Below are 11886 nucleotides of genomic sequence, written 5' to 3' on the forward strand. Positions count from 1 at the left end.
TACTTACCATTTGTTTATAAAAAATAAATTGGGATAATGGGCAGATGTAAGTTGATGTTGTGTTTCGTGACACTACAGAGAGATACAGTCCAGAACTGCCAGTTGTGGCTATAGAGTGAAAGAGTTGGCTTTTTAAAATGGTACAGCATCATAGCAGAAATGTATGCACAGCTTTTCTGGTATAAGGTTCCAGGATGAGATACACCTGAAAAAGACATGCTGTTTGGGGATGCCATATTCACTCCTTGATGATTTCACATCCACTTTGTCAGGATCAACAAAAGTGTTTCCTAAGTATTGCAGACTTGATCCAGTGTCTGAGTCAAACATGTGCTTTACACATGGGTAAGGAAGATGTGCCACTACGACTTGATGAGCCAAGGCAGCTCTGGTTCCTTTGCTGTACTTCTTCTGGGCTTAGTATCCTGAGTGGTCTTCTGTCATTCTAGTAGTTGTTTTCATAGAGGACTTCCAGATGACTTTGAGTAGACAGCATGATGTGGAAAGTGACTGCTGTGGGGACTGAAGCATTTCCAGTTTTTCATTGCTTTGGTTGGACTCTTCTGAGGAGCCAAGATTGGCGCTGTGGTTGGAGGTTTCACAGTTTTCTACCCTCCATCTTGAGGTTAAAGAATTAAGCCCCTTTTCGAGCTTGATCCTGTCTCCCTCTGAATGTCAAAATAAGAACTCTCCATACTTAACTTTGTCTGCTTTCCCAATTTCATGTGGGCTGAAATAGTTTGGAAATGTAACCTGTCTTTGCTTGGCAGAGGGCTGTTTAAAGGAGAGAGATGTTTCTTCTTCTAATGCATGTTTTTTCTTTGCTGTTCCAGAGTAAAAAGAAAGAATTTGTGTCCACCACACCTTGCAGACTCAGAAAGAGACTAGCAGGTAAAGATCAGCCTTTGCAGTCAGCTCTCACAGTCAGTGAAGCACTGTGTTCAAGGGAGAGAGTTTTCCTGTTGAGCTTCTGTCTGTGGTAGCAGTGTGACTAAAACAACCTGATTCACGCTGCAGAGAGTGTAGAAATGTCCTTAAGGAAATGTAGGTAGACCTTCTCCCTACAACTGATTGCTGCTAAGGTGAGGAGTTGGAAGGGTTAGAAGCACCAAGTTACGGAACTTCAGTAACATGATCAAAAGAGACAAAACTTTGAGTAATCGAACTTATGTTGACATTTAATGTGGCCTAATTGCTTGAACCAGGCATAAAACTTTTTGATGATGGCTGGGACATCCATGTCAAAGTATTTCCAGTAACCAATTGGCTAAACGTGCTCAGAATGAATGCAGTGGAGAGTTTAGTACATGGTGTTCCATCTTCTATTTCTTTTGTGTTGAGAGACCAAGACTGAGCCAGATTTTGTCGGTGCTCTTCAATTCAGCAGTGCTAACAGAGGTATCTTTCTACAACTTTGTTTTGCAGAGTGTGACATAGAGGATACTCAGCCTGCATAATTGGCATTTGGGAAAACTGACATAGAGATGCTAAGAGAAATAGGGAATTCCATTGTCCATTTTTAGTCTCTTTCTATGGTATGATTATGTTTCTTAGCTGGTATCAAGGTATCAAGCTTTACTTAACAATACTTCGTGATTCTAGAACTGCAAAAGAAATTGCCATCTGTGTTTGCAGTTCTCCTAAGCATTGATTTTACCTTTCTGTGAATATATTTAGGATTCATGTGCTTGAAAAACATCTAGAGAATGTGTGTGAGATGGTGCAAAAGGAGTTCTGTGTAAGAAGTCATTCCTAGCTTTTAACTGTAAAATTATGCTCTAGCTCCAGATCCCTATTTAGAAAGTGAGAGTGAGTATTCAGCTTCTTGCTCAGAGGAGGAGGATGAGGAAGATCAGAAAGAAGTCAACATTGTTTTATCAAGTCAAAAAACTCCGGGAAAAACTAAGGCTGCATCTACACCTCCTCCCAGAAACAGCCTAGCGAAAAAAATTAAGGATCAAAAGATGGTGAGTGTGCGAAAATAAACCCCTGAGCTAGCAAACATGAAGGGATCTATAGTGACAATAAGCTGTTAGTGACCACACCTGACTGTGGGGAAGAACTGCTAAACGCATTTCAGATCAGACCAGCTGGGCTGGCCTTTGCTGTACTTTTGCGTAATCCCTGTTGGACAGGCATCATGTGAACCTGTGTGCTAATCCAGTTTGTAGCATTAGCAGCTTCAGAAGGAGAAGTCTAAGACGTCCATGGAGCAGGAGACCTTGTATTGAGACAGGATGAAGAAATTGATTCCTGTAGCACCAAAAGGAGCACACATTACTGTTCTGGCTTGGTGTTCAGCTTAATTGTCTTACTTCCTTCCAGCACCAGGGATCCCCACACCACCTAAGAATTACTGTTATGTTATTTCTCTCAAAATCTCTTTTCTGCCTCTCTCTTGAGGAAAGAATCATCTGACTAGGTTGGCTTTGGCAGAATGCTGCTATAGAAGCTATTTTTGCAAATATCTTCTGTCTTTCTATTCATCCTTGCTTTATGTCTCATATTGGCCATCTTAGGGAGAGGGTAGCTTGATAGCAGGAGGAGTGTTGCTGATCTTGCTGTCCTTTTGTAGGGCAACCTGGTGGAGGAATACTTTGAAGCTCACAGTAGTTCCAAAGTGCTCACTTCAGACCGAACACTGCAGAAGTTGCGGAAAAGACGATTGAATCAGGTACAGTTCATAGTGAATCACACAACTCTCACAGTTCTTGATTTCTTTGATGAAGATTTTCCTCATCAAAATTTCCTGATATTGGTATTTTCACTTTATTTCTGCTGATTACAGGGTCAGTGGTAACACTGATTTAGGTAGCAATTTAAGCAGTATGTTTTCTACCGCTTCTCTGAGCAGGGACAGTGCCCAGTTGTTTGAACCTGGGACAGTAGGGATAATGCAGGGAGAAGGCACTATCAGGTGAGCTCACTGCTGAAAGCTGCAGTTACCAGAAAAGGTTTAAGTTTGCTTTTGGGGGAGGAAAAGAGGGAGAAGCAGAATTGTAGAGATTTGCTTTAAAACATCATTTTTGTCAATGAAATGGTAGGGGGAATTACAAACTGTCATGGCTATTTATGTGTAGAGGAAATCAAGAGAGCTGATTTCATCTGAACATTACTGGGTCAAGCCACTTGCAGAACTGGGACAGCTCTAAATGTTGTCGCCTGGTTTGTTAGATGTACTTTGTCCCTTCGCAGTTTCTAGGAGACAGGAATGGTCTAATTGTGCTGACTGTATTACTTTATTTTTCTCCATATGTCACTTCCACAAGACAGTTCAAAGCAAGCAGTTGTACCCTACAAGGACAGGTGTTGGGGAATTGTGTAGAATACCTGGAGCTCTTGTGTCTGTGACTGCTTTTTATACCCATTTGTGTTTTAAAAGATGGCATATATGCAGACTGCCTGATGCCTGTTGTTGTCTGGAGTTGCTGCCCAGAGAAACATCTGGATTCTTAACAAGTTCTTTTGTAACAGCTCTGGAAGGAAATCAAGGCTTACAGTGTTAAAGCTACTCCTGGCTTCAAAGTAGTTGAAGGCTTAGCAGTTCTGTCTCTCAGTACTTTGTCTGATACATTGCAGTTGCCTTTCCAGTGTAAACTGTCTTCTACTGCAAGGGAGTGGGAAGCAAAGCTGTTAAAATTGAAGAGGAGAGGCCATCAACTGCAAATTATTTCCTTTCGGCTGAATTTTTTTTTTAGATGGTGGGGATTTTGAGCTTTCTCTTGTAGTGACAAACACCTGAACCATTGCTAAGCATGTTGATTGGAGCCTTTGTTCCCATTAGCAGGGATGTGATGTTGTATCTTCTTGGTAAAGTGCTTGGTGCTGTGTCTGTCCATTTTTCCTGTAGTGGTTTTCCCATACTTGGCAGGAAGAGAAAAATGCATGCTGTGGGGTCTGTTCTAGTCCTAGTCTAGCTGCCGTTTCCCATACTTAATCTCTGCTTTGTGTGTCTAGTAGCAAAACTCTGCTTAGGGGGGTCTTCAAGGGAAGGAAAAAAAAACTAACCATAAGCTGAGTGCACTGACAATGAAAACTATTCTGTCTAGATAAGGGAGCTTGCTAGAGGGTGTTTTAAGGACTCCAGGTATATCTCTTGTTTCTTCTCAGCTTTGAATGACTGTCATCTTTCTCAACACAGCAAACACTGCATGATCTTTTGAAAAAAGCTCCCCTTGCCTATGCTGCTGAAATTAGAGACCTTAACCAGCAACATGAATCCTTGTTTTCCAAGTGGATGCTGCAATTACAGTAAGTATCCAAGGAGAATCACTGAAGAAGCTTAGTAAAAAGGCACTGCCAATAAACTTGCCCTCATGTCGGTAACATCCTGTGGATGAATTAAGGAGCGTCTTTTTTTCTTTGCTTAATTTTAAAAGTAGGTGACATTAGCTTAGTTCAGTGCTTCCTGTAGACCAAATCAGATCTTATTAACTCCTTGAACTGAATGTCTGAAGTGCAGTGAAGTTGCCTTCTACCTGGCTAGTTTGCCTGTGCCTCTCTAAACCAAGCTAGAGGGCACTCACAAACAGGGAATATGAATAATGAAAGAACAGGGAAAATGAATTGTGAGAAAAGTGTCCTTTGTGAGGAATCATTTTTGTTTACAGCAGCAAGTTAGTAGTGAGTACCCCACCACCACCATCTTCAGTCTGTGGCTGTCTCCAGTGGTGTAGCAGTTAACTTTAAATGCTTGTGGTACCTAATGATCTGGGCATGAAGAACCTTAATGCTTTTAGAAACACTGGCAATATAAATTTTTTTTGGCTTTGTGTGTATCTTCATGGGAAGGAGAAAGGTGAACATTCAGGAAAGCAAATGGAACTATAGAGACCTTGTGAGATTCTGAAGCACCTTAAAGAAGGCAGACCACCAGCTCTGAAGTTAAGTGCTGAGGCTGGAGCCAGTATTGGTGAGGAGAAAGCCCCTTGGGAAGTGTTTGCAAGGGAGTGGAGTTCAAGGAAATTTGTGGTCCCTGAGGAGGGACAGAGAGTATGAAAAAGACATCAGCTTTGAAAGTTGGAGAGTTGCAAGAGGGGGAGTTCTCTGTGGCTTGGTGATCTGGGCAAATGATTAGAGATGTATGTGGCAGGACAGAAGGAACAAATCCCTAGATGACAGTGAAGGCAGTGACAGCTGTTGAACACTTTGCCTTTGCCCAGTGCTATTTGAGTAACCTGATACTCTTCTTTCTGATCAAGATAATGCTTTTCCTGCTTCTCAAACCTAAACAAAGCTTTGTGATTCCTCTGATAACCCACCCCTGAGAGTAAAGACATGCTTAAGATTCAAAAATGCTCATTGGTCGAAAGGAATGACAGAAGCCCGAGGGTCCACAAACAATCAGAGAGTTTCATTAGCAAATCATACACTTGGCATGGAAATTGGTATGTTAGTCCCTGACCTACTATATAGGCACACGGCACTGGGGGATAAAGGGGCAGGGTGAAGGGAAAAGAGAAACTGAAGAACTTAATTTAAAAGAGGAGAGATTAATTAAAAAGCAAAAAAAAGCTCACCAGCCCTTGCTCCACCACTGAGCCAGCTGAGGGGATGCTGATCCTGGATTCAGCATTGATCCAGGTGATTGATCCAGCTGTATTTGTTCAGCTGATGAGATTCCAGGGTCTGAGGGGCACCGCCTGGACTTGTGCAGGGAGGTTGCCTTTTTATGGACAAGGTTTCTCTGCCCCAAAGACAGGTTTCTCCTTTTCTATGCTAATTATTTATGTACAGTCTGTTCTTTTAGACCTTTCTGGAAATGGGCCAGAGGGCTTTGGAGGTCTTTGGTAGTCCCAGTCCCACCTTATAGTCCACGTCCTCTTGCTGTCAGTCATTCCTGTGCTTGCACTGTACTTTGTTGTTCTTCTTCTCATGGAAAAGTGCTGCCTTATCTCCACCTGGGCCCCCTTCTCCAGCCAAAATTTTCCTCACAGTGTTAGTACCAGTAGTCCTTGGTTATTACCAGCAATTCTTATCTGTTACTACTTGGTTGGCTTCACAGGCACCTGGCTATTGGTGTTTGAGACATACTGTCAGCCAATTACCTTCTGGGAATTGAGAGATCAAAAAGATCTCACTCTGGACCAGTGCTTGTAGTGTCAGAGAGTGGGCTTTAGTATGCATCAGCCCCCCATAATGGAGAGCTCAAAGGGTCTCACTTTATACCACTTTTATAGGGACACAAGACAGTGGGCTTTAGACAGAGTAATTTTTTCATCCTGGCCACAGTTTGAGTCAGTAACTTTCTTTGAAGGTTCAGCAACCGAAATATCAGGTAAGAAAAGGAAGTTTTATGGCTGCTCATTAAAAAACGGGTGCTCAATAGACAGTATTAGTTCCTGGGAACAGACAGTGTTTCTGATAAGCTGGAGAGGTGTTTAGTCTAGATGCAGTTCATCAAGGCTGAGGCCTAATGAGCATTTCCCGTATCATAGGGATGATAGAGGCCTGAGAGAGGGTGAGAGATGCAACTGAAGTCAGCTTTTCTGGGTCTCTACAATTCCATACCGTGCTCTCTATGCTTTCCTGCCTCTTTTTCTGTGGAACAATTAGGATAAGAAATATCCATGAGTATAGAGTAATTTTGCTTTGAAATTGTGCCTGAGGATCAGAGTGGAAAACCAGTATGAAGACTTGCTTTTTTTTCTTGTAATTACTGTGACCTTTAGTAAACATGTAATATAATCACTGGTGAGGGGATCCATGTGAATGTTGATTACCATTTCGTACCTGAAGTTGTAGATCTGGTATTCTGTTCGTAGTCAATAGCATTTTCTTCCATAGGTATTTTGCTAAATTTGTGAACCTCTAGACTGCTAAAATGTTTCTTTTTCTAGGATGCATTTGCCAGGTTTCAGATTCCTTGTAGCTAATCTTATTTATCAGCTGTAAGCTTAAGGTAAGCCTGGAGTTGACAAAACGTGAAATTTTTAAAACCAAGATTGCAATGGATCATTTTGCTTAATGAATGTATGGACCTAAAACCAGACTTGCGCTTTTTTGATTCAGTGTATTTGCTCACTTTTCTGCAGTTTGGGTTTCAATGTTGTGCTTTATGGACTGGGCTCAAAGCGTGATCTGTTGGAGAAGTTTCGTACCTCTCTGCTCCAGGATTCTGTTCACCTGGTGGTTAATGGATACTTCCCCAGCATCACTGTGAGATCTGTAAGTGTGGGAAAAGCTTGTGGGTTTATGTACTCATCCTGTGTTACAGATACCTCTAGAGTCTTTCAGTGTAAAATGTTACGGAAACCTGCTCCATCCTGTAGCAACAGACTCTGAATGAAGAACAGTTCCTCTGTCTTTTAATATTTGAAGAAATTATCCCATGCATTTTCCAAGGATTCCAATACTTTCTGTCATTAATAGATATTCACCACTCTAAAGCCTTGTTTTATGTCACTGTTTTGAAAAGGGGTATAATTTTTTTGATTATGTTCGCTGTTTTAGGGCTTTTATGGTAAAAATCAGATTGTCTCTCACAAGGCATTCAAAGGCAGATTTTCTGCACTTCAGTGTCAGAGCCCTTCATAAGGAGCTCCCATTCTGTTTTTCAGATTCTCAACTCCATCACAGAGGAGGTTTTGGACCATACAGGGACCTTCCGCAGCCCCCTTGACCAACTTGAATTCATTATTAAAAGGTTTAAAGAAGGTAAAATGATTAACTTTGTGCACAAAAATGTTAGAGTCTACTTACTGTTAAGAGAGCCTGGACATTTTCTTTCCTTATAATTTTTATACATGCAAGTTACAGTTTCTTAGTGTATTGTAGCTAGTGTACTTTCTTGCTTGTAATTTATGAAACATATATGAAAACATGCATGCACCAGGAATGTATGTGTACATACATGTGTAACAACCCCATGTAATCTGTTACCACAAGACAGTGTTTTACAGCAGGACAGCAGGTTAGAATTGATTTCAAAAGCAAAAAGGTATTGCCTCACAGAACGCTTGCTGAATTATTTCTGAATGTCTGCTTCACTGCCTCCGTATTCATACACAAATTGCCATAGAATCTTAATTGTGCATGGCATTAGTGTTTCAGTGTTTACATTCTGTTTTTCATCATTACCTTGTGAGTATTTCTTGTGTGACTAAGGTAACAGTAGTTCCCACCTGAATGTATGTATGTATGAGTGTAAGTCAGTCTTGCAGTACATTATAGCTGATCTGACTGATTTCCATTGGCAGGCAAGTATGTATTGATTTGCACAAAAACTAGTTACAGTTCTAGGACTTTTTCTGGACTCAGGAAACAGTTGTTCCCTGGGATAAGTACAGCAGCAAGAAGCTAGCTGGAAATTTTACCATCTGTCATTTGCATTATCTGAGCTAGGTCTCTGTAACTTTTTTTCAGAACTTGTTAAAATTTTCAATGAAGTTACTATGCTTTGGATCCAACCTTGAATAGAAAATGCATTTTTACTGTGAGGAGGAGCTTAAAGATCCCAGTTGTGTAAATCAAAAGCAGCTGAAAAAACTGTGCTTAGACTTCCATTCTAAAATATATTTCAGTGACCTTCAATTGCAAAAAAAATCACAGCTAAAAGGAGAATTCCTGGTAAAGCTGTGAGCAAGTGGAAAGTGGATTATAACAGAAAAGCTTAAATTGAAAAAAAAACCAACCCTGTAACTGTGATGACAGTGAATTGAGAAAAACCCTTTTAGGTGCTCAGAAACACCCAGTATAGGTTCAAACTAAGCTGTACAAGGAAGATGATACTGGAGTGATGGAATAGATTTGTACTGTGCTGCACTGGGAATGGGAAACCAGCCTGTGTGCAGTTTCTTTGATTGGTTCACTGCTGTTTTTTTCTGACCTTGCAGATTCATCTTTAGAGCTCTATGTCCTCATTCATAACCTGGACAGCCAGATGTTGAGAGGAGAAAGAAGTCAGCAGATCCTTGCACAGTTATCCTCCCTGCCTAGCATTTACCTCATTGCTTCTATCGATCACATCAACGCTCCTCTCAGTGAGTTCCCTTGGGCCTGATCTAGAAAAGAGAAGGATCTGTGTTCTGCTTTGGGGCTGCTAAGCATGTTTCATAAGTTCATGTATTGCTTACTGTGTGTTGCCATTACTTAGTATGTATTACTGTTGATGTGTAGAACAGATCTGTTGATGTATGTATAGTCCTGATTGGGAGTGTGGCTGTGCTGAACCAAAACTGTATAAAGACACTGAGAAATACCACTAATCGTAATATACAAATAGACTCCAGGCTTTTGGCACCCTTTGATTTTAGGAACTTAGTGAACTGGAGATTGGATGTTATGTCTGTCATTGCATCTAAACAATTTTCTTTTATCAGTCAGTGTTGTGGGCAAAATGGGAGCTTTAAACAGTTTATTAGAGAAGCCTTCTGTTGAGCCAGGAGGTGCAGAAAGGACCCCCTTCCTTTCTAAACTCCTTCTCAGAAAGGATTTGGGTGTGGCTGGAACCAGTCTTAGCCCCAGACTTAGTTGCTGGTTTATGTTAAAGGATTCTATAGGTGTAATTGAACCTTTGTCTCACAGAATTAAGGATGGCAAAGCAAATACACTTAAATAAATTACTTACTTATATTGATTATGATTAGACTAAGAGATCCTAATCAGAATTTACTACACAGTACAGGTAGCAGTAACTGTTAGTGTAGTTCACTCTTTTTGAAGCACTGTTGAAGCAGTTATATTAAAGCTAGTAAAAACAATACAAGTAGAGATTGATATTACTCACCCATACCAACAACCATGGGCAGATATCTTTTGCTCAGCCTTTAGGAGTTACCTTGAGGGGCGTCCCCACTCAAGGGAGGAGTCTGCACACCCTCTGAGAAGAATCTTGTTTGAGCTATTTTACCCCCTCTCTAGGCAGAGCATCCAGCTACTGCCAGAAATTGTTTGCATACTCCTGACTCTGGAAGGAATTATAATGTATCTATGAAGCTGCTGTGGAAAAGGGATGCCTGCAAATGTTTTGTTGCAGAGAATTTATCTTAGTGGAACTGCAGTTATCAGGGTCTGTGTAATGTGATTTTCACAAGCATACATTGTTTCCTCAATCCTACAGCAGAACTACGTGCATTTTAATATTGCTTATTTAACACCTTAGAAAACATAAATCTCCCAATTTTGTCTGCTCTTTCTTTTTTCTCTGTCTAGTGTGGGATCAGGCAAAGCTGAGTCTTTATAACTGGCTTTGGTATGAAACAACCACATTTAGTCCTTATGTGGAAGAAACATCTTATGAGAACTCACTTTTAGTACAACAGTCTGGATCTTTGGCTTTGAGCTCCCTAATGCATGTCCTGCATAGCCTCACTCTCAATGCTAGGTAAGACACTCTTACACTTTACAGGAGCACTTGCCAAGGACCCAGTCCTTACAATCTGTGTTTTCTGATAAGAGTGTTCGAGATGAAGATGGTAGGACCTGGGTTCCAATTGATTGGTTACTTTAATTTAATGGCATTTGGGTAGCAAACCTTGTCCAGTGATGAGGTTCACAACCAGGTCTTTGTGCATAAGGCAAAATTAGTTAATATTTTCTAATGGTGGGAATTTTGGGTTGTTTTTTTAATTACTATTATTTTGATTTTCCCCTTTCCTCCTTTCTCTTAGGGGGATATTCAGACTGCTTGCTCAGCACCAGCTGGAGAAAAAGGACAATCCGTCTTATCCAGGTAAGTACCCACCTTTTCTCATCTGTTTGGGGTGTTGCTGTTCACAGCATCCCTGAGTTTTGGTATACAGGTTACATCTCCAGCAACAGAAGTGCTGGGACAGTTGGCTCAGTGAGGCTCAGTGTCATTCTAGTGGCAATATGTCTGACTCAGACAGGAAATCAATGGACTGGCTGGTCCTGAAGGACTGCCTCTTACATGCTTAGACATGACTGAGACCATTCCTGGGGAGCTGTGGAGTAAAAAAAAATTAAAATGAAGACTATGAATTTGCATAACTTGCACTTAAAGGTGCTATCTAAATGACTTCTGATGTACCCCTGCTTTCTAGGATACATGTGGAATATTCTGTCACTGTCTGTATAGGTGTTGCAGTGGTTACAAATAACATTTTAATGGTAAAGAAAGCAAGATAGAGGAGTTGGAAATTAAGAGAGATTAACCATTTTAGGAAGTGCATTTAAAGTGCTGTTAAAATTCCATTAGGCAGCAGGGTGACTGGAATGTTAATTCCAGCTGTTTTTCATTAATTACTGAAGTTTACTTTGGCTGTATACTTGCACGAGCTGATGTTACTGTAGCCACTGTGGTCTAAGCCAAAGCAAGACTTTCAGGTGGATGATATGTGGTGTTATACCTGGAAAAACCTGACAATCTTACTACTTCAGTTTCTTGTTCCTCCCTTTTTCTGTCTCCAGGGCTGTCTTTCCAGGACTTTTACCAGCAGTGTCGGGAGGCTTTCCTTGTGAACAGTGACTTGACACTCAGGGCGCAGCTGACAGAATTCAGGGACCACAAGCTCATCCGGACCAAGCGGGTGAGTCCAGGGAAGAATTCTGGATGTTCAGCCACTTCAAGTAAAAAAGATGCTTACTTGCTACTAAGTGAGGCTGTATTGTTTTAAGCACCTAGGAACTAGCAAGGGGCTGAAATTCTGTAATTGCAGCTCTTTCCATGCCTCCAATTTGTCAACACCCTTTACATGGATAGAGGGCTGTAGAAACACAGTGTGCTTTGGTTATTCAGCAGCCTACATATCTTCTTCTTGAAGACTGTGAGAAGTAGCGGACTGTGGAGCCTGCCAGTCTGCTTCCAATAGTATTACCTGTATTTCCGTAAGGAAAGAATGCAGACTTGTCATAATAATGGAGCAGTATAGCAGTACAAGATATGGGAACACTGTGTTGAGGAGCTTTGTAGTGTCAGACAAGCAT

General features: G+C 41.1%; 1 protein-coding gene across 5 annotated transcripts in view; it reads left to right on the plus strand.

Moving 5' to 3' along the window:
• Window positions 1-11886, plus strand: part of FAM126B (family with sequence similarity 126 member B) — a 68846-nt gene that overhangs the window by 55638 nt on the left and 1322 nt on the right. For all 5 annotated transcript variants that reach the window (XM_039554958.1, XM_039554957.1, XM_039554959.1 and 2 more), the window contains 10 exons: window positions 834-891; window positions 1783-1967; window positions 2576-2674; window positions 4142-4251; window positions 7035-7167; window positions 7560-7656; window positions 8835-8981; window positions 10153-10324; window positions 10611-10672; window positions 11371-11489. In XM_039554958.1, coding sequence (XP_039410892.1) covers window positions 834-891; window positions 1783-1967; window positions 2576-2674; window positions 4142-4251; window positions 7035-7167; window positions 7560-7656; window positions 8835-8981; window positions 10153-10324; window positions 10611-10672; window positions 11371-11489 — 1182 coding nt within the window. The remainder of the gene's footprint in view (window positions 1-833; window positions 892-1782; window positions 1968-2575; window positions 2675-4141; window positions 4252-7034; window positions 7168-7559; window positions 7657-8834; window positions 8982-10152; window positions 10325-10610; window positions 10673-11370; window positions 11490-11886) is intronic.

Source organism: Corvus cornix, chromosome 7, assembly GCF_000738735.6.
Source record: "Corvus cornix cornix isolate S_Up_H32 chromosome 7, ASM73873v5, whole genome shotgun sequence".
NCBI lineage: Eukaryota > Metazoa > Chordata > Aves > Passeriformes > Corvidae > Corvus > Corvus cornix.